Source organism: Berghia stephanieae, chromosome 1, assembly GCF_034508935.2.
Source record: "Berghia stephanieae isolate SIO BIC M18660-M18661 chromosome 1, UCSD_Bste_1.3, whole genome shotgun sequence".
Lineage (NCBI taxonomy): Eukaryota > Metazoa > Mollusca > Gastropoda > Nudibranchia > Aeolidiidae > Berghia > Berghia stephanieae.
The window spans coordinates 96145184-96169329 of NC_088360.1; the positions used below are offsets into that span (position 1 = coordinate 96145184).

Here is a 24146-nt window from a genome sequence, read left to right on the forward strand (position 1 = left end):
TAACAATAATAATATTACCATCATCATTACTACCACCACCATCATTACTACGTTTCCAATCAGTTTTTCTCGTTTTTTAAAAATTTTATACCTATAATAGACGAAAATTCCGGTGATTTTTTTTAAAGGGTAGTTAAAATATCTACGATTTTATTAACCCTGAAAACTACGATTTTTATTTTCCTATTTCAAGTAGGCAGGTCTGCTATGACAAGTATCAGTTCCATAGTCAAAAAAAGACAAACAACAACAAAGTTTATTTAATCTTAGGCTTTCGCCAATAATTCATACAATACAATTAAGACAAAATAATGCTACCAATCTCTCCTCATGCATTCGTTAGACTATAACAATAACGACCGTGTTATCTTTACTCCTTACCCAACCAACCCCTAGCTTCCCGCCTCTTCATCGCGAACTATCTTATGTATGTATTAGCTTCAGGACGGGCAAGTACGGAATCTGCCCACCCTTACTTTAAACGTATTTATTTCCTCTATAACTTAGTTAGAATTCAACTCTCTCTTTTTTCAGAAGAGTATTTCTCGTATACTAATTCAATTGTTGAGAATACCAAAATGGTGGTTTTATTTTATATATTTATTTAGTCGTGACTTTTGAATAAAAGTGTTTTGTTTTATTAGAGGGAATACAATAGAATATACATTGTTTTGCAAAAATATTTAGCCTGACAATAAAAATACAGCGGTAATTACTTTAAGAATTTGAAAAAAAAAAAATTTGTTTTAAAAAAAAATAAATAAATAAATGAGAAGCACTAAAGTAAACGAGAAAAAAAAAAAGAAATAATTTAAACGGATTTAAAAATATAAAAACAACACAAGTTAATACTAACTTGATATAATATTAGTAAATTAATAAATTTAATTCAATACTGGAACCTTCCCAATGTCATTACATCAATGGTACCAGCACAAGTAAGGCAATAAATAAGAAAAAGTTCGTTTGCCAAAATCTCTATTTAGTGTTCACTGGTTTATAAGGTGGGCTCATTTGAATTAGCCCGACCTAGAACTAGAGAGGCCAGACAGCAAACTCGGAGTTCAGCGTCAGGCGACGTGACGATGAGATGACGATGTGGGCGGAGTGGAGTGGGGGGGGGGGGGGGGGGTGATAAAAAGAACAGGAGCGTATCCTGGTTTATGCATTACGGGGTGCATGGTGATTTTCAATCTATCAAAAATACACACAAATTGATTTTAGTACGAAGATCAAGTTTAAGTACTAACTGTTAAAATGATCTAATTTAAATTAGATTATTTCGGCATGGTAATACAGCATAAAACTTGAAAAAACAGGCTGTTATTTGCCCACCCTGCCCATTATTACCAGCCGTCCCTGCGTGTAAGTCCGTTATACTTCCGGATGGCAATGTTTTGAGCTTCTAAGCCAAGCGCATACTATCAATATGCCTACATTATATAGAAGGAACAAAATTCACTTCACTCAGCTCTTTGTTGTTGATTTTAGCCAGCCATTTTAAAGAGTAGTTTTCACTAAATTCATTGAATCAGACTAAAACTATAAACGTTCAGTTATAGATAGTATGCGCTTGGCTAAGAAGCTCATAACATTGCCATCCGGAAGTATAACGGACCAACACACAAAACTGTGTGTATCCATGAACGTTTATAGTCGGGTTAATACAGTTCAGTGAGCATTACTCACAAACGCGGATGGCAAAAAACAATAACAAAGACCTGACTGACGTCATCTTCGAACTATCTATATCGTAGCCATCGTTATGTTATAGCCTGACACTGAAATCCAAAAGGACTGCTAGTTTGACGTCATTATTTGTATTTTGCACCGCCTAGTGAGTTGTCGTTAGTAGAGCTCAAGGAAACAAGTTAGTTCATTGGTTGCACTATTGAATACAACTCACGATTTGTTTTCTTTTGTGGCAAAAGACTGGCATTTTGACGTCATACTGACCATAACTTTACGAAGGCCACGGTTATATCCGGCTGGTATTTTGACTAACGCACCGCATCAATGGGCACGATCTATATTACATTTCCATGTGCTCGAGGTCATTGGTCACATTGCAACGTGTGCTCAAAATTACCCACATAGTGAAAAGTGTTCACAGTTTGAGAAATATCCATATTTCGATACATTCAGAAATGTCCAATCGTTGCACAGCAACAAATCATGTGATTGATGACTTGGTTGGACGAAACCATGAATATAGATCGATCCCATTGTCATTTTATGGCTACCCATGAGCTGGTAGAGCACTTATTTCACACGCAAAGGGCCATGATCGAAGTACCCTATACGTTTTTGCAGGTCTGATAACCCAATGATTATGGGGTCTTTGTTGTAATGGAAATGCTCTCAAGCCACCACAACATATAACCCTATACAACGATCTTAAAACAAGCCCCTAATTGCGTTCGGATATTCGATCCTCAAGTGTAAATGTTGCTGCTCGAAGCTCGAAGAAATAAATAATAACGTGAAGTTGAATGTAAGCTTCGATTTAATTACAAAAACAGATGAAATGAACGTTTCGGGTTTCCCCTTTATCAACAAAACAGGATGATTGAAACACCTTAGATGTGGTGTTTCAATCATTCTGTTTTGTTAATAAAGGGGAAACCCGAAACGTTCATTTGATCTGTTTTTGTAATTAAATTGAAGCTTACATTCAACTTCACGTTATTATTTATTACGACCCTCAAGTGCACGTCAACCTTGATCGATTTGTTTTTCTGACTCCTTTGTTGTCATTTAAAAAGTTACTTTGTGGTACTATTGATTTTCGTTAATATTTTTCATATTTCATTTGCGGCACTAGTGAAAATAATCTATTGTGAACTTGCAATAAAATGTTGTCTAACAATTTGATATATTAGTGATATAGTACACGGAGTTACAACGAGAAAGAAAGAAACCCTCTGCGTTACAGGCTGGGACTGTCAAATTAAATGAGTTTACATGATTATAATTATACTCATTAGGCCTCATTAGATATTTTGTTGTTGAATTTTATTGAAAAATGAATGATGAAAGCAAAACTTTATCAAAGCAATGCAACATGAACTACATTTAAATAAGAAAATGCTTTTAAAAAGATTTGACAAATAAATTAAACAAAAGAGACATTCAATTTCTATTGGGAGGTGATTGGCAGACCATTGTAACTAATCCGACCAATGTACATATTATGTTTTCCTGTCGATTCCTTTTTTCGTCGTATTCTTTTCTGACATCCATCATCCAACTTCTTGTTTTCTTGCCATTTTGTCGGTCTTGAAGGAAGGCTAACAAAAATTATTTGTCAGCGTAAGCAATCTTTTGTTGTGTAGTCTTAGCACTTAGCATAACACGTATCCAAATAAATTGTCACACAGACCCACATTGCTCTTGCCCTACCTGTTCTGTGTTCTGCCCTTCCCTCTCTGCAGTGCTGGCCGGTTACGTCGAGTTCATGGGTCACGGGTCACAGAGTCACGGAAGCAGAATTCGCTTTCGTGTCAATCGCGAGAGACAATCTGAATCTGTGTCGAGAAAATATCCTACATTCGGATAGGCTAGGGCAGTTAAATTCTTTTTCAATTTTTCAGCTCAATAATTCTCGTGACACAATGGCTGGGGGAGGGTAAGTGAACTGAAGTTGTTAACATGATATATTGTGTAGAACCAAAGTCTCTAGTCTAATCCACAAATTGACTCTAGAGATTGTGTTCTTCGAGATGAGTCAAAACTTAAGGAGTTAGAGAGCTGCGCCGGTGGTACCAATACTTAGCTTATTTAACTGTTCCAATCATTCGGTTGGACAGAAAAAAAAACAACAAAAAAACTTAACGCTTACCGTCAAAAGCAGTTTAGATTTGAAGATGCATTTGTTTTCTATCAAAAAAAAAACATTCGGTACTAGTCTAGACCTTAAATCGAAACCGTAACAGACCATATGACATATGATGACACTTGAATTCCAGGAATTGATTACTCATCACTTTTCATTATTCTCTACCTAGGGCTATATTATATTTTTTATCTTGTCGACGTGAACATATATAAGTTTACGTCGATTTTAGTCCTATCCTAGTCACCTGAGACAAAGTGAAGTGCTTTTTAATAATAATAATAAAGGACTTTTTAATTTTAATGAATAGAAACTGCCAATTTTATTTCACAACAGCAGATATTATTTTGTAGTTTTTCTTCAAGGGGGTGTCCATACACACCGTAATTAATTGCACACCAAACAAAATTTGCTATACACACAATCCAATCGCTATGAGGAGGAGTATGAGCGGGTAATACCATGACCACGCAGTTTTATTCTGTTGTGAATAGTTTTTAATATCTTATTCACGATGGTATAAAATATAATAATAATAATAATAATAATAATAATGATAATATCTCCAGCCGAAGTGGGAGGTCGCCCTGAAGTGGGGGTCTCGATTTTGAGACCGAAATGGGCGTCGCCACCTAATCTAAGACTAAGTGGGAATCTCCAAAGACATACGAATACGTCAATGGGATCTCCCTACTGAATCTATATCTTTATATATTATGCATATTATGGCCATCTCATTAGCATAAATCTACTGGCTATCTCGTCGGGCATGGTTCCCCGCATGCGAAATACCCCATCATCATCCACACGAAAAGGGTCTTTCAGTATCGTTCTGGTCGCTGCAAATATCTTCAACTTCAGTGGCTACTGGGTGGGGTTCCTGACCTCCCATTGTGGGCAGTGGGGGTACTTACTTTGTCTTCTATCCCACTATATCTGTTTTCCAACTTGCTTTCTGTCTTTGTCTTGGAATGAGATTACTCGGTTTTGTCCTGGCCCTGGCCTGATGCCATTGCTGAGAGAGAAGGAATCAAATGTATTGAGAGATGGTATTTTTCTCCTTGTAAATCGTCTCTCTGTTATGCACTGTATTATGTTTTGTTTACATGTTATGAATGAATTGTAAAATTTGAGTGTGTTCCTCTTAGTAGGGACCTGTGCTTGTTATAGATGAGACTTTTAGGTGATCTCAAACTAAGTACATTGATAGTGTGCTGTTGGAATCTACATCTGTTTCCTATTTGAACCAATTCCCCTTTGTCTTCCCTTTTCTTGGGTGCTTTAATTGTAATTCTAGAACTTTTTACTATTCCATTTTCTATTGTGATAAATCATCAGTCGTGATGGCGAAGATGATGATTGTGGACTGTGGTTAAGAAAATCTTTTTAAATTTGCTGATTTGAGCAACACAATGTGCACACAATATTCAGATCTGTCAATTCTTCTTCAATTAGATCTGAGGCATCGTCTGTATACCATGCTTGACACAAACATGGGTCAAAGTTTGCCGGTGTAGACAGAAATGCTGGTGAATGAAAATTTTCTAGGACTTTGTGTCTTGCTGGTTAATTGATTGTACTTTTGCCGGTGAGGGAGGTGATAATACACTGAATTTGCCACCATTACCATATCATCATTTACTGTATCACCGAACACAACTTGACTACTACTGCTACTACTACTACTACTACTACTACTATACTGGATTGTGGTCAAGTTTTTTTTTTTTGTATGGCACTCAACAATTTGAGGTGAAGTGACCGTTGCCAACTTTGACTGATGGCCACAAAGAATTACACACTAAGGGTGGGCACTAGTCGATAGGGCATATTATTATTATTATCGAGTACTGTATCGATTAACAGGAACCAGTATCAGCTATGTGGTCTTGTGGTATGACACTCACTTTCGGATCGGAAGATCCTGGGTTCGAGCCTCGCTCAGCGCATAGTTGGAGTCCTTCGAAAAGACTCTTTACTCACATTCTCTCACCGTACTCAGGTGTAAAATGAATACCAAGCCGTCAACAGCGTTGTCTCTGTCCAAAATTTGTAATATCGCCTAACAGGCTTCTTGTCTCGTTCTACACATTACATATTGCTGTTGGTCAGGGACCCTTTGTAAAGCGCTTTGAGCACATTTAGTGGATATTGCGCTATATAAAAGCTCAATTTTTATTTTTTAGTATCGATAAGTACTGAGTACTTATTTAGCAAAATCAAGGGAAACATAATCTTAAATGCACTGGATATAATAACCCGATTACCTCCCTTGTTATACCCTTCCTTCGCATCTCACAGTCACCCAAATTGCTTGGAGTAGGACTGGGTTTTTTCGTTGGCTTGTTTTGTTTGTTTGTTTGTTGTTTTTTTTTTTGGGGGGGGGGAGGGGGGGTTTCTTTAATTTTGTTGTTTTTTATATAAAGATCATATTTAAACCTCCAAATTTTATTTTCTACAACATCATCATGTAAACACAAGACAGTAACAACAAAATAAGAGAGATGAGGATAGCCTTTACAAAAGCAATGGAGAAAGAAAAAAAAATGAGAGAAATGAGCACTTCCAGTTCTTTGCAAGAAATATTATCTTGTCAATGTTATCTGTTGATCATTTGGATATCTTTTCAGAAATTTGCTTACCTTCTTGATTGTAAATGATATCTCAAGATTTACTTCTTGGATGAAATTAAAAACATATGAGTCGAAACTTTTTGAGAAATAGGGTATCGAAAAGTATGGACTTAGCAGTCAAGATATTCAAGTACTTATTAAGGCTGGCTACCTTAGTAAGTACTGAGTAAGTATCGAATAACAACCACCCATAACATATACTATTATTATTATTATTATTATTATTATTATTATTATTATTATTATTATTATTATTATTATTATTTTATTTATTATTATTATTATTATATTATTATTATTATCATTATTATTATATTATTATTATTATTATTATTATTATTATTATATTATTATTATTATTATTATTATTATTATTATTATTATAATATTATTATTATTATTATTATTATCACCACTTTATAATAAAAAGGCATTAAAATTCTAATAAATCTGTGTTAAGTGCTGTCAACTTTCTAGCTTTTGATTATTTTATTTTCAGATTCAGTGCAGATAGTGAACTGTCTGATATCATCAGCAAACTATGGGACATGGATGACAACAAATGTCACCATGGGACAGACTATGAACTTGATTTGCAAGGTAGGCTGAAGGTGGTTTTTTTATATTGTTGTTGTTGTTGTTGTTGTTTTTGTTTTGTTTTGTTCTTACAAAGATTTGCTTCATTATATGAAAATGCAGTTGATACAGAATTTTTAGGGTCTAAATCCTGGATTTTGGATATATTTTTTTAGCCAAAAATTTCAAGGAAAATAAAAATGGTGTAAGTGTTATATAATAATAATAATAATAATGCTGAAAACTTATAAAGTGCTATAACTCAGAGACACCAGACTCTAAGCGCTTGAATTACAAATTACTTTGGCTGACACATGCTCATTCACCCACACAAGCATACATACACACAAACACACACACACAAACACCCAGACACACAACTCACAATAGAAACCAGACAGACCTATCTTGCTTCTCATGACATCTACTAAAGACGAAACAGATATGTTTTAAGCGAACGTTTAAAAATAGACAAAGAGTCTTTTTCATGAATGCTCTGTGGTAAGGCGTTCCAAACAGAGGGTACGAAATGAGAAAAGGATCTCATTCCAGCATTTTTCCGTATTCGAGAGACAACTAGTTTGGTGGAATCACTGGCCGAACGTAAGGGGCGGGGTTTTGAATATATTTCAATTAGTTCTGAAATGTAGGAAGGGACAGTACCTTCAAGACAACGATACACTAAAGTACAAGCTTTGAATTTAATCCTTTTCTCAACAGGCAGCCAGTGCAGGTCATGAAGCAGAGGTCTGACAGAATCGCACATACGCTTCATGAATACTAGCCTGGCAGTGCTGTTTTGGACAATCTGAAGACGTCTCAGATTATATTGCGAAGCGCCAATCAACAGAGCATTGCAATAATCCAATTTCGATAGTACGAGGGACACAACCAGGTGTTTGGTCACATCCTCAGATATGAACCGTCTAATGGAAGCAATCTTTTTTAGTTGGAAAAAGAGAGATCTAACCAAATTATTAACCTGATGCTGCATCGACAGTCCAGAGTCTAAGAATGTGCCAACGTTTTTCACTTTATCAACAATTTGAATGGAGGCATCCCCCAGCTTCAAATCTGTTTCACTTTTCCACTTCCTGTTCCCAACATACAGCACCTCTGTCTTATCATCATTTAGTTTCAGTCTGTTCTCATTCATCCATTTCTTAACACTTTGGATACAATTCTTACTATTGGCTGAAACTTCTTGTAAATTTCTCGTATTGGAAACGCAGTACAATTGCGTATCATCAGCATGTTGGTGGTAAGACAGACCGAAACTTCTGATGATTTTAGACAGAGGTCCAACGTACAGAACAAAAAGATCGGGTCCAAGTACTGAACCCTGGGGAACCCCACAATCAAGAATGATTTCCTCAGATCTATATTCATCCACCGTAATAATCTGTTTACGATTAAACAAATATGACCTAAACCAATCAAGCGCTGCACCAGACACGCCATAAGTAATTTCAAGACGTTTGAGAAGAAGAGTGTGATCAATAGTATCAAAAGCAGACGATAGGTCAAGCAAATTCAGCAAAGAACATGAACCATTGTCTATAACAAAGAGGAGATCATTAACAACCCTAACAAGTGCGGTTTCCGTCGAATGATGTTGCCTATAAGCCGACTGAAATTTTTCTTCAAGACAATTATTTTTAAGATGAGACAGTAATTGTTTCAAAACAAGCTTTTCTAAGATTTTAGAAAGAAAAGGAAGATTAGAGACAGGGCGATAGTTTTTTAAGTTCTCTTTATCTAGATCAGGTTTTTTCAAAAGGGTTTGACATGAGCAACTTTGTAAATGTCTGGTACAGCACCTGACTGCAGCGAATTATTAACGATACATGTAAATGGTGTTAAAATTACATCAATGCACTTTTTTAGAATGGCAGTATTTACGGGGTCTAAATCACAACTTTTAGTTGGAGACGACATAATGCAGTCACGTAAGTCAGCTTCAGTGATCAGTGAAAAATCTGTTAACGAATCACCATGAAACTTGTCAAATGTTGTTTGGATCGATTCCGATGAGAGTTCTTTCCTGATGGTATCCGTTTTTTCTTTAAAATATTGACCAAAGCGAGTTGGTTGATCTGCACGATCGATTAAAGATGGGAGAGATGCTTGCGTCTGTTGTCCCAGCAGTTCCTTGGTCAAGGCAAACAATTGTCTCGAACGCTCGACGTTTTTCAGGCTGTCTTCATAGAATTTCTTTTTTGCCCTGAAATTGACGGCTTTCGCATCATTTCTAGCCGCGATGTACAATTTTTTGTCAACAGCATCTCTGGACTTGAGCCATTTTCTTTCTGCCCGCCTCCTGGCTAATCCAGTCAATTTCATTTCGGTATTATACCAGGGTGCTTGGCGTCTACCCTCACTGTTCTGGTTTTTAAGGGAGCATGCTTGTCCACCGTACCAACAATCGACTCGTGGAGACCATATGCATCATGTATATTTTCAACGTTATGGTCAAGGTCTTGTTTAAAAATGTTCATGTTTATATTCTTCATATTCCGAGATGTTATCATCTTTTTTATTTCAAGCTTCACTGGGAATAAAACGCAAAACACAATTAAATGATGGTCCGATATTAATTTATCAATATTCAAGACAGGTGAAGAGAGAGAATGTTCAATGTCTGTAATGACATGATCTATAGTGTGGCCATGGTTGTTTGTGTGACCGCTTATGAGTTGAATAGAATTGTTTGAATCAATAAGCTCCCGGAATACTTTGGATTCATTTTTGTTTCCGAAATAATCAATGTTAAAATCACCCATAAAAATATTATGCTTTTTGTTAATGGATTGAATAGACATAAATTCTCCGAACTCTGATAAAAAGTCAATTGTTGGTATTTTGTTTTGTTGGCTTGGTGGTGGGCGGTAGACACAGTGAAACGACTTTTTAAAATTATTTGTATGAATGGCAAATCCAGCGTACTCAAAACTTCTAAAATCATCGTGGTGGAATGATATCTTATCAAGGAGAGACATGTTGTAAATAATTGCAATTCCACCTCCTTTCCTACCAATGCGTGGAAATGATTTAATACAAAAGCCTTCGGGTGTAATTGCTTTCAGAACTGGGTCATCATATGAATGATTAAGCCATGTTTCCAAGATGACAAAAATAGTAATTTTATGATCTTCAATTATGTCAATTATGTCTTGAGTTTTATTACGGCACGATCTAACATTTAGTAATCAAATTTTTATACTGGTATGATCATTACTGGCAGGTTGTTGTTGTTGTTGTTGTTGTTGTTGTTGTTGTTGTTGCTCAAAACGGTGCTGTTGCTGCGAGTTGTTGTCATGGTGGTCGTTAATTTCATGCTGATTGTCACGGACAGTGTTGACATTTGACAAGGAACGTTGAGGAGTATTCATTGAAGTGATTAGATTGGATGGGGGACGAGTGTTGATAAATTGAAGCGAGGATCGAGGTCGTAGGGGGAGCGGGCGTGGGGTTGGCCGGTGACCAATGACGGTGGTAATAGGGCGTTGTTTTCGTCTATCCCCTCTGAATCTGTTCATAAAATAAGTATTATAAATAGATCTATGAACAGTGTAGTTGTTAAAAGTTGTAAAATAGAGCACAGTGAATAAAGTTTCCAATATGGCTGTAAACAAATAGGAGTTTAAAACTATGTTTGACTTTGGAAAATCCATACTTAAAATTTTAAAATTGTCGAAAAATCCTCTGTTAGAAATCGTTAAAATGTATATCAATAAAACCACAAGACTATCACAAATCAGATGGTATTAAAATCCAGGCGAAATGTCAGATAAAAATCACTCAAAATACGTAATTCTAAGAGCAAAACGAAAACAAGACTCGCCGGTCAGGCGTGTTACAATAACTTAAGAGATGTCAGTTTACTTTTTCTTTGACTCTTTCATTCTTTTCTTGGTATCAGCTGCTCAGTGGGTGTTCCTCATTAATAATTTCAAGCAATAGTGGGCGTGATTAGTGACTTGATGAATGACTGTATTTTCAAAAATTTTCTCCTGGTCATGTGTCCTTAGGTAAAGCACTTCATACATTGCCCAACTCGACTGAGGTATGAGTAATTGACTATAGACGGTGATGGGTGATTAAGTACAAAAAGGTGGGCAGGGAGGTACATACTGTGTCTTCTATCCCCTTATAACTGTTTTCCAACATGCTCTCTGTCTTTGTCTTGGAATGAGATTACTTGGTTTTGTCCTGGCCCTGTTCAGAGTCCTGGCTGGGAGGGAAACAGTCAAATGCATAGTTATTGTTTTGAGAGATGATATTTTTTTCCTTGTAAATCATCTCTCTGTTAGTTATTTTAAATGTATAATGTAAGCATTTGAGTGTATTCCTCTTTGTTGGATTTTGTGCTTGTGTCCGGATGAGACTTATAGGTGATCTCAAACTAAGTACATTGGTGGTGTACTCTTGGAATCTATAGATAGAATGCGCTTGGCCAAGGAGTTCACAACATTGCCATCCGGAAGTATAACGGACCAACACACAAACTCTGTGTAACCATGAACTTTTATAGTCTTGTTAATACAGTTTAGTGAGAACAACTCACAAACGCGGATGGCAAAAACAAGAACAAAGGCCTGAGTGACGTCATCTGCATACTATCTATATCTGATCCCTATTTGTTCCCAGTTCCCCTATGTCTTACTTTTTCTTGGGTGCTTTAATTGTAATTCTAGAACTTTTTATTATCCCATTTTCTTCCTTTTTACTGGCGCTGGTATAACCTAAATGTGTTGCAAGCGCCGTAAAACCCTTAAAAACAAAACAGTACAAAAAGGATACCAAGCAGGCGACTAGCATAACATCAAATGGAAATAATGACCCAAATGACTGGCAGAGGAATTAAATGAGGCATTGTGAAGGGCATAATTCACCTTAGAAATGCATGAGTAAGATGGCCAAGGGGATAAAGCAAAGCACTTGCACATAGCGGTTGGAACAAGTTTAGGCTCACCATTTGCAACTCATTTTTTTTCCCTAGAGCACAAAATTTAGTCAATTTTGCTCACAATACAGTGCTTCACTGCATGCTGGTGTCTGGGTTTACCGAGTGTTTTCTTTAGATAGAATCTGAAGGAAACTTTTCCATTGGAGATGGAGGATAAAAGGGATTTAAATTCAGTTATTAATTTTGATTTTTGATACATTATTTTCATTTCTTTTCCTGCTTAGGTTATGTCTGCAGTTCCAGAGATACAAGCAAGGACTTCGCCAGGGATAACCTGTTTGCCTGGGTGGATGATAATGTCTTTGAACGTCGAACTTACAAAGGTTTGATACTTTCACAGATTTTATTTCTTTTAAAACAAAGCGGATCACATCGCACTTATAAGTGCTGTAACAGAAAGGTCATTTTCCAGTCAGAAGATCATAAAAAGAATGAGATTTTAATATATTTTGAGTAACTATGAAAAGAATGGCTCAACAATTTGTTTTCATCAGTTTTCCTTGAATTCATTGGAGGAGGGCAGCTTAGTGTGGCCCTTACCGATTTGAAGGAGTTATTTGGTTTATGTCACACCCGCCATTTTATGTAAGTAAGTAGGTTACCTCACTCCACCTTTTCATACAATAATCTAACAATAAATAGCAATACGATTTTTATCACTGCACCAATCTCCTGTTAAATATAGTTTAATCAACCCAATCCCATTATGATTGATGTAAACAAAACATTCAAAACAAACCTCCATGATGGATCCAAGAGGTAAACAGTTTTGTGACTCCCAAGGGCGTTTGCTTTAAAGTGCTATATGGAAAGCTCAAGCTTATTTTATTACAATTTGGGTTCGACAGAAAGAAAAAAAGGTGATCACAGTTTGCTTGGAGCCCCTTGTAAAGCACTTTGAACTCATTTGGTGGATATTAATTACACAATATGAAAACTCACGGAAACCACTTCGTGGAATTTTAATATTTAATGAAACTATACTTTTAGTAGTTTAAATATCGAGAACATATTAAAACAATTTATTAGTTGAAACAAGTGGCAAGTCACTTTGGATGACACCATGAAAGTTGAATCTCTCACCCAAAGATAATACAAAAAGAACCAACTTATAACATTTTTAACCATTGTCCTATGCTGGTGAGTATGTGATCAAAGGAAAATTTAAGGTAAATATCTCTCTTAGATCATAACACAATCTCATGAAAATACAGATTTTTTATTTGCTGTTTGCAGTGACAAAAATCTAGTTTTGTTTTTCTTTCCCAGCATTCCGTAACCTTCTGGATAATTTTGAGTTAGAGGTTGGGGAAGAAGAGATCGTCACCCGTGAAGAGCGTGAAGAAATTGAAGAGTTTCTCACTGCCATAATGGAGACAGAGGTGATGAAAGAGGCTCACAATTTCCTGGTCAGGAAGAGGAAGGCTGATGAGGATGTATGGAAATTCAAAAAGCAATTAAAGGATATTTGGTTCCGTCTCTTTGCCAGAAGTTATGGAGGGTGAGAACTTTTGATCTTCATTGATAAGCAAAAATTACAGAGTATTGCTATTTTTCTGCAATATCGTAGGATCGGTCGAGATACTCGACTTTGGAAAATATACTTTTTATATATACAGGGTGATTCATATGTCCTGTCAAGGTTTTAAATTTTGAACTGAAAAACATAAGTGCATATAATCAAAAAATTGTTAACGATTTGAACAGAGGGTTGTAGTGTCAAAAAATAACCAAAAATGAGGATTCATCTAAAAAACATCAATTAACTAACACTAAACTCACAACCATCTAAAACACTAATTCTACACACATATTTACATGAAAAGTGGTTAAAATTTTATGATTGGTAAGTTTTAAAACATTCTTTTGGATGTAAATGCAGCTGCCTATGTTGACAAATAAAATGAAAGAAGACAAGCTAAGACAAAGTGTAGGTAGGATCACTTTCGGATTCGGCACAGAATATCAATTAAATGACTTTCCTAATGCAAATTAAATGTTCTAAACATAGAAATGATGATTGCAGTTTCTTTTCATACTGCTGCAAAGAAATTCGGCTTCGTTTACATTATTATTTATGTCATATAAGACTGTTCACACCCTGAGGCCACTCAACATTTACGGTAGTGCATACCTGGCTGCACAGTGTGGCCAATCGTGCTGAAAGAGTTAATGCTTGGAAAAGCCTCCATGTTTATATGGTGTAGTTTGGAAACAGCGATGCAAGCTTTTCCATACTCAATCTGACACCATTTGTGTCACAAACTCAGTTCTGATTTTGATTCTCCTCTGCAAGTCGTCTATTGATGTTGCTAATTCTTGTTCTTTTCTGTAAAAAAGAAGGACTGTAATATTTTTAAAAACCTGACTGACCGCTATTTAATCACTATTCCTTCAACGCGGAAGAGAACTGGTGAGAAATGTTACTTACTTACTTACTTAATCCTCTTCGGGCCTTGAGGCACATAGGGCATCCACCAGACATCTCCATTTTTTGCGATCGGCTGCTTTTGCGGTGGCTGTATTCCAGGACAGGCCTGCTTCCTTTAATTCTTTCTCCATCGTCCTTCGCCAGGTTTTTTTGGGTCTTCCCCGCTTTCTCTTCCCATCTGCTGTCCAGTACAAGGCTGTCTTGGGAAGTGACCCTTTTTCCATTCTGGCCACATGACCCAGCCAACGCCATCTTCTTCTTTTTATTTGGCTATCAATGCTAGTGCAGTCAGCTTTCTTTAATAGATCCACTGTTCTTATTTTTGTAGGCCAAAATAAATTAAAAATTCTTTTTAAACACTTGTTCTGAAAGGCTTCTAGTTTCTGTATTAAGGAGGATGTCATTTTCCAGCTTTCACTTCCATAAAGCAGTACACTTAAAACATTGCTCTTGTATATTTTCAGCTTTGTCTTTCTCATTATTTGCTTTGATTTCCAAAAGTTTTTCAGCATGCCGAAAGCCTGGTTTGCCTTTTGAATTCTGTGCTTGATATCGTGTTCTGCATTGGTGAGAAATGTGGAACAGGGAAATGCCTAGAGGAGGCAACATCACAACCCAGCAAAATAACGCCTGCATTTCACAATGCCAGGAAATAATAATAATAATAATAATAATAATAATAATAATAATAATAATAATAATAATAATACTTTATTGCATCCCAAAAAGGAAATTTTTGGTACAGACGTGTTATAATTTACACAATAAGATAAAAATACAATGGAAATAGGATGTATATATAAAAAAGGAACAGCTCCATAACCAGAGCTGCGCTTTATAATATGAATAATTTCAACACTGTAAAATAGTTAAAACTGGCACTATAAATTGAAAATTGAAAAGATTAAAAAACAAATATATTAATAAATTAATATTTACATTTAAAAAAAGTAAAAATGCGAAATAATTATATAAAATGATTATTGCTTGTTGTTATAAAGCCTAATACTGGACGGCAGAAAAGATTTTCGGTGTCTCTCTGTTTTCGTTGTAATAGAGAAAGGGCGACCACTTCTTTCTGACATAATAACTGATGGTCTTAGTGGATGATACTGGTCATTTAATATTTTATTTTAAATACTGGGTTTCCTTAAATCACCTCTTAACAGGACATGACAGAACTGCATCAAATATGTGCAAATAGAAACTTGGGAACAGTAATGCCCGTTGGAAGTGTCAGGCAGCTCCAGAGACCAGCGATCACATCATCCTCCACTGTCCAGCAATGAGACTTTTAGGTGGCTATGAAACAGTTCTTAGGGTGGAGAGAAAGACTTCTGAAGCTGGGTTGACTAAATGAATTTGGAGGTGTAGCCATACACTACTACTACTACTATTATCACTATTACTGTTTAAGTGTCCCACAGCTCCAGAGACCAGCGATCACATCATCCTCCACTGTCCAGCAATGAGACTTTTAGGTGGCTATTGTCATGGTCTCAAGTGAGTAAAGAGCTACTCGACTATGCATAAAGATATATGTAGAATGAGGCCCCAGAATTTACTAGTTACTATAAATGAAGAACAATTAACGATTTGTTTAAAATGAAATAAAAATAAAGATGAAATTTAATTAAAAGAGATAAATAGTGATTGTGGCAGTTACAAATAGAGATGTGAATATATTACGTAACTTATGATCAATGATAATATGTCAGGTTCGTAAGTTTACGTTTCCAGGCAGTTGACAGTCTTGGATGATATATTCCTCTGATAACAGGCTCGGGCTCGTAAAATTCCGCTTCCAGGCAATTGGTAAGGGGTTATTGTATAGTTCTTTGACAGCGGGCTCAGGTTTGATCCTTGAAGATTATACAGTCAAAGGTAAAAGCTCCGGCGTCTTGATGGTGGAGATATAATATCCACAAAGTCCCAAAATATAAAAATCTTCCAGTATATATAAGGAATGGAGCGACTGGCCGTCCGGCATAGATTGTGGAGAGAAGTGAGTGTAGAATGTTAGACTTATCAGCTTTTATAATAAATGGCTACGTGACAGAATGTAGAACGAAAAGTATTCACTAATTAGAAATTAATTCGAGGGAAGGCTATAAAAGGAAAGACGATCTAATATTAGAAGGTAAAGTTTATCTAAGCCTACCGAAATATAACTGGAGTGAGATGAATTCAGTTCTTAATAAAATAAAATTTAATAAGATAATTGTGAACAACCTTTACTGTGACAGCTATGAAACAGTTCTTAGGGTGGAGAGAAAGACTTCTGAAGCTGGGTTGACTAAATGAATTTGGAGGTGTAGCCATACACTACTACTACTACTACTATTATCACTATTACTGTTTAAATACATAATGATGATCAATGTAATTTCTTCTTTTACCACTTCTTCATGTATTCTATTTGACAGTCAGGCTGAATATCACAGTTGGTATTGCATATCCAATAATATATGACTCATGGTACTTTCCTGATAGTCCCTAGTTGAATTGATAAAGGTTGTTTGTGGTTTTCAGATTACAGACAGAGTGGTAACTGGATACTTCAAACCAATTTCTCAAATCATACATACAGCAAATATGTTACCTGTTATGGAAAGTACATTTATTTCGAAGACTTGTGTTACAACAATCAACATGATTAGGCAATTAGTTAAAAAGTTATGCAGCTTTGAACTTAGGACTTTTTGGTGGCATTTCAAATGGGCCAAAGCCCCATTTTCAAATCCCGTTGACAGTATAGATTATAATCCCAAATGTCTGAAATATCTTGAACTCTCACTACACAACACTAACAAATCACCCATTTTTTTTTCAAGACTATGATTGTATTAAGATGTTATAAATTATTGCATTAAAAATGAGGAAAAAAATCTACTCTGCGCAAAACATGACCTAAAAATTGCAAAAATAACCAATTTTCAAAAATTCATTAAAAAATTCAAATTAAGACACACATACTTAAGAAAGACATCAAATAAAAACCAAAAATAAATGCTATTGATTAAAATCAAATTAACCAAAATGTTCATCTTCACCAAAATCAGTTCTTGGGTTATTGTTCATCATTTAACCCAGAGAAAGGAATAAAAATAAAGATTTCCCATGGTTTATTTTTCTCAATAATTTTGAATTGGAGCATTTTTGTGGTGAATGTTTTGAAAACGACTTTTGGCACATGCTCATATTCTCATTCCCAAGCCTTTATGCAAACACCATCATCATTTTCATCTTGTAAATATTGAGTTTTATTTTTGGGTTTATTTTATTTTTTTTTTTTAATATTTACCTTTTAATATGTATAATTGTCCTTTTCTTTCAAAAATGTTCCCCCTCAAAATAGATGTTAATTTTTATATTCCAAATTTCAGGTAGCGTTCAATTACTCTCCATACTTCGAAATGCCTGCATTTTAAACATGTTATAGTTATGAAAGTGATCTTACCCTGTTTTATCCATATTTCACTCTGCACACTATTTTTTTTTTTAATGATGATTGACTTTCCTCATTTTAATTGTTGGGTTTTTATTATAATAATTATATTTTTGGCAATGTTTTTGTTTTCCCAGTCGTAAAGATTCTTGCAGTTTTGAGCACGTATTTGTCGGAGAGGGAAGAGGGGAGGAATTGATCGGTCTTCACAACTGGATTCAATTTTACCTCCAGGAAAAGGCTGGCAACATTGACTACCATGGATACTTCAGGAGAGAAACTGTATGTAGTTCATGCTGAAATGTAGTTGAATTGTTATTAAAAATAATTTATTGCACATAGTGTGTATATATTTTTGTGGGTGTGAGGGGGGGGGGGGCGGGGGGATGTAGCTCTCAGTAGTAAAACACAAATTGCAAAATCAAAGTTACCACTATTGTGCTAGAAATAGCCGCTTATCAATGTTTGATGACGTAGTGGAGGAATATATTAAGCACATTTTGGTATAGAGTGTCCACTACTGAGTTAAGTGCAATCGAAAATAACCATTAGGTGTCAAGACTTTTCAGGTGCACCTGGTATATTTCATGAGCCTTCCAATATTGAATGCACTTTAAAATATTGCCTTTTTGTTTTTTTTACAACACTTCAAGTTTAATAATAAAACATTTGCGAGCTCTCTATGAATGTGAAAAGTTGTGTATGATACAAGATAGCATTAGGAATCCAGACAAAACAAATACACTAAAACACACACATACACAATTATGTATCTATTTATGTATATATATATATATATATATATATATATATAATATATATATATATATATATACACACACACACACACACATAATCACACTTAGGTACACAAAAGAATACAAATAAAAATTTAAAAGTTCTCTGACATCAAATCGCCTCTCCCATTTTTATGTTTTATTTGGTTGTACCAATAGATACATTGTTCTTCAGTTCAAATGCAAGTGTCGTGATACGAAGAAGAGGAGTTTAATTAATGGTCATCCCTATATTTTTGAATATATTTTACAACTATTGATAGTAGAATTGAAAATATTTTGCTCTAAGGTAATTTGTCTTCAAGAGACCAACTTAAAAGTCCAAATAAAATTTCAATGGATTTATTGTTCATGAATAGAAAAGTGGCTTCTGTCAAAACATTGAGATGAAAATAATATAAAGAAGACATGGGATACGAAAACTACTATGTTTCAATTTTATGAAAGCGTAATTTTTATTAATAGACTAAATAAACATTACTGATTTGAATTTCAATTAAATTATGATTTTTTCCAGAAAAAAGATGATGAGGAAATCCGTCTGCTGGCTGTACAATTTGACTGGAAGGACCAAAAGGCTAAGCCCATGTGTAGTGTTTTCATAGGCTCCTCCCCTGAGTTTGAAATTGCCGCGTACACTATATGTCTCTTGTTGGACCGAGATGGCAAGCTGGACATTCAGATGGGAGAATATGAGGTTGAACTCACTGTCCACAGTCACGGTAAATGGCGCAAACTTGGCACTGCATACATTGCTGCTGCTAGGATGGAACAGCATGGAAAGCAGTACTCTAGAAAGAAGTGGTAAACCTCCAAGATGATATTGTAGCCTCGTTGTCATGACGAGGTAAATTGTCTGATTGTAGAACAATTTGTTGGTGGAATCATGTACTATCGTAACCAACATTTTTTATCTTTTGAGTTAAGACTAATCTTAATCTTCCCAAGTCTTGCTATGTGTTCTCTTAAAAATGGTAAATATTTATCTCATATAGTGATGAAGAAACTACATTGTTTACACAATAGTGTAAGCAACAAAATAGTAGAAGATAATCTTATTTCAAAAACAATTCAAAACTTTACAGTGTCCTAGCTCCGAAGTTTCAAAAGTTGGCTATGTTAGTGCATTATTCCAAAAATTAAATATATGGTTAATTTAGACCTGTCACTTGTACAATAACAATCAATTACAGATTTTTGGAGATCAAACTTTTCCTGATATGAATTTATATATAGAATTGTGATTTAAAAAAAAATTATATATGAAAATATTTATTTTTTTACTCGTTTTCAATCATTCAAATTCAAACAAATTTTACCATATTGTTGAGAAAAAATATGTACATTGTTACTGTCGAGTTTCCCATTTTGTTTTTTGTAGTCTTGCTTTTCGACTTATTCATTTGTTCACAATATTACAACTATTAACATAGATTTTCTCACATTTTAATTCTAGCACATTTAAAGTCAATATGATTATCTTCAAATTGTTCTTTACATTTATAAAAGACTCGAATGGTTGAATGCAATACTTTTGACGCTCAGTATATAAAGCATTGAAAGTTATGGTTTAAGTAATTATGGCTTAATACCGTTAGTTTTAGACTGTCACAGATTATTTTCTTTAAAGTCTAATTATTTTTAAAATTTGAATTATTGAGAAAAAAAATATATTATAATCTTTATTACTTGTGGCAGGTACGGTTGATTTACATGTCAGACATTTTAACAGTTTTGTGTAAACACTTCAAAATAGTCATATTTAACACTTCTCACACAGCAAATAACTTTTTACCATAACTGTATTTTACTTTAATTTTGTGCATTTTTTGCTTCTTCTATTTATACACACTTTATTTATTTATTTTCGTTTGTATACCACTTCCATTTGTTTAATGAATTCAGTATCACGGTCACTCTTCCTTGATGATCCCACAGTAATGCCATTTTTGGGTGAGATTATATCCCACGGAATGAAACTTGCAGTGCCCTTATCTCACTACAGTGGTTGGACAATGTGACACAATACATATTAGCATTTGTTATGTGTTAGTCAATTGTCTCGTGTCAGTGCCCTTATGTCACTATAGTGGTTGGACAATGTGACACAATATTAGCATTTGTTATGTGTTAGTCAATTGTCTCATGTCCGATATGGGTATCAGCTTTGGTAAATCCCTTATTTGACTAGCTATAATAAAATTTGGATTTTCTATCTATACTGTGTAAGTGTAATTGATACTTTCATTTACTTATTTTTAGTTTTGGACATGACATTTGAAATATTTCTTATGAATACTATCTTGGGATATAAATTTGTCAAACGTTTCAATATGGACTTTTTTTTAAAGCCATACTGCCATAGGAATTTAAAATGAGACATTTGCCATCTTGCCAAATTGTCCATGCATTGTCTTCATTGTAAACAGGGGACCAATGGTAAATCATTTTTCATTGATTCCAACTTACTCAGGGATGTGTTTAAACTGAAAGGAATCTCATAGTATTAACAACAAAGTATTGCTTTCTTCTGTCTGGTTATGCGGAGGGTCGATAAGTGTAATGGTATCTTTCATTCACATTGTTTTGTTACCCATGTTGGTAATCTGTAGCCAATGCTAGGAACTATTTTTTATAAGATATCAAAAGGCATAAAATATAAATCTTGATTAATCTGAACTAGGAGAAACAACAGCCTTTAATGCTGACGTCCAGAGTTTTTTGGTTTGAGCATTTCTAAACGGTACTCAATAATGTCACGAGGAACTGTCCAAGATAATAATAATAATAATAGTAATAATAATAATAATAATAATAATAATAATAATAATAATAATAATAATAATAATAATAATAATAATAATAATAATAATAATAATGAAAATAATAATAATAATAAAAATAATAATAATAATAATAATATTTGTGGTTTTGCAAAAATATAATTTTTTCCCCCCTTTAAAGTTTAGTTATTGTCTTCCATCATATATTTTATAGTTATGTTTTTAAGTATTATTTTTTTAAATTAACACTTTGTGATTGGTCAAGGGAATTGTTGAATTTTAAGTGATTTTTTAAAAATTGGAATGTCGGTGCATTTACAAATTATACAAAAAATTAATGGTAATTTTTATTTTCAATTACCTCGATCTTGCAAACAATCTTTTAAACATGTTTTAATTATTTCTTTGAAGTATTTTGTTGAGAATAATATTGTATGTGTTTGTGGGGTTGAGGTGGTATATATGTGCATGTGTCGTAATTTTAGAATTATTTATCCCTAACTACTTAGTGACACAAAGAGTAATAAAAGGTGTTGAATAAATATCAGTATTTCGCGTGTGAATTGACATAAACAAAGCAAAATTCATAAGCTGATATTTTTCTAGATTTTGTGAATGGATAAGACAGACAGACCAACGCCCGTTTCCCAACCAATACAGGTTTTAATACAACTCATGAAATGAAAACCATAATAAAAGACACTCATGGATTATGTCCTATTTATTTATTATTTGTTTTTTGGTCTTGTTTTTGAAACAGCTGATAATGCTTTTTTAATCGCCCACATCATTTTTTTTTTTTTTACAAAGACAAATCATTTCCCAGACATTGTTGGTTTTTCATTTTCAAACTGAGATTAATTGTTGATTCCAGCGCCCTCAGAAGGGGCAGGTGTATTTTGACAATTGGATTCGTAATGTTTTGTGTTTGTAACGCTAAAGTTTTGATATCCAATGGTCTGACAATTAAGGCATCAATCTTGTTTAATTTTATACTTTCTTTATACAAACAACACTGTATTATTTTTTCTTTTAATTAAAAAACAAAAACAAAAAAAAAACCTCTTTGTATTTAACCTAATCAAATAAAAACAAACTTAGCAAAACTTAGTTTTTGCAACGTTGAAGTTTAAAAGTATTGTTGCTTTCATTTTTTTATATTTTGTTACAAAACATTTGACCATATTTTCCTTTTACTTTTAGCTAGCATCCCAAAATATAAGGTGCCTAGAAGATTTCTTTATTTAGTTGGAATTTGGGGAGGGGGACTTGACTTATACTCACCTCTCCCCTAGTAGAATAAGGGAAAGGGGGGGGGGGGGGGAGAGATAGAGAGAGAGAGACTAATAAAATTATTTTACTATTCCATTACCTTCCTTTTTACCGGTATAAAGTGTTGTGTTTTAAAAACTCGTTCTGGATGGGGTTCCTACCTCCCATAGCGGGCAGGGAGGTACTTTCTGTGTCTTTTATCCCCTCTTATCTGTTTTCCAATTGCTTTCTGTCTTATTCTTGGAATGAGATTGTTTGGTTTTGTCCTGACCTTGGTCAGAGTCCTTGGCTGAGAGGGAAACAGTCGAATGTATAGTTATAGTTTTGGGAGATGATATTTTTTTCCTTGTAAATCATCTCTCTGTTGTTATGCATTGTATTATGTTTAGTTTACAAATTATATTATATGATTGGTAAACATTTGAGTGTATTCCTCTTAGTTGGGACCTGTGCTTGTGTCTGGATGAGACTTTTAGTGATCTCAAACTAAGTACTTTGATAGTGTGCTTTTGGAATCTACACCTGTTTCTTTTTTTAACCAATTCCCCTTTTTCTTCCCTTTTCTCGGATGCTTTATTGTAATTCTATAACTTTTTACTATCCCATTTTCTTTCTTTTTTACTGGCGCTGATATGACCTTAATGTGTTGCAAGCGCTGTAAAACCCTTAAAAACAAAAACAAAACAAAAACTCGTTTGAAGGGTCAGAAAAAGTGTAGAGCGGGCACTTGTATTAACATTGAAGAGAACTATAGGATATGGAAAAGTGCCAAATGAAACGAGAATAAAAATATCGTGGTGTCAGAGCCAACCTAGGATCCAGCTGACATATCACCCTCCGTCTGGCTGAGAGAGTGAGATCAGCATGTGGTTGCGCTAGCCACTGAGCCATCCATCCAGTCACACGATAGGCACTTTCTTCATCAACTACTTAGGGATTCAGGTCAGGACTAGCTCACTAACCCCGCGAACTTTGAATAGTGAGTAAATTAATGCGATGCGCTCTTCTCTGAGGAACAAGACAAATGTGATGCATTATTTATGGAATAGCTCCGATATTGGGTTGAATAAAATTCCGAAAAAGTGTGGAGTAGGCTCTTTTGTCAACAATGATGAGAAATATAAGGTATAGAAAAACAACAAAAAATTGAGCTTTTATATATCGCAATATCCACCAAAAGTGCTCAGAGCGCTGTACAAGGGGTCCCCAACCAACAGCAAGACTTAACATGAAAGACAAGTCATGATCAATTTGCATGTACTCGTAAGTTAAAGGTTAAATCCTGCTTTCCGCAAAGTTGAGTACCTGGGTGGGTTTCCTGACCTCCCATAGCGGGCAGGGAGGCACATACTGTGTCTTCTATCCCCTTATATCTATTTTCCAACATGCTTTCTGTCTTTGT

The 24146-nt window shown here is 34.6% G+C and overlaps 1 protein-coding gene across 1 annotated transcript; it reads left to right on the forward strand.

The window, feature by feature from the left end:
• Positions 1 to 3468: 3468 nt before the first annotated feature.
• Positions 3469 to 22607, forward strand: LOC144962451 (poly(U)-specific endoribonuclease-A-like). Its single transcript, XM_078895403.1, has 6 exons — positions 3469 to 3628; positions 6968 to 7068; positions 12238 to 12336; positions 13283 to 13514; positions 18030 to 18174; positions 19207 to 22607. Exons 1-6 carry the CDS (start codon positions 3615 to 3617, stop codon positions 19495 to 19497), a joined length of 882 nt encoding a protein of 293 aa, XP_078751529.1. The 5' UTR covers positions 3469 to 3614; the 3' UTR covers positions 19498 to 22607.
• The last annotated feature ends 1539 nt before the right edge of the window (positions 22608 to 24146 follow it).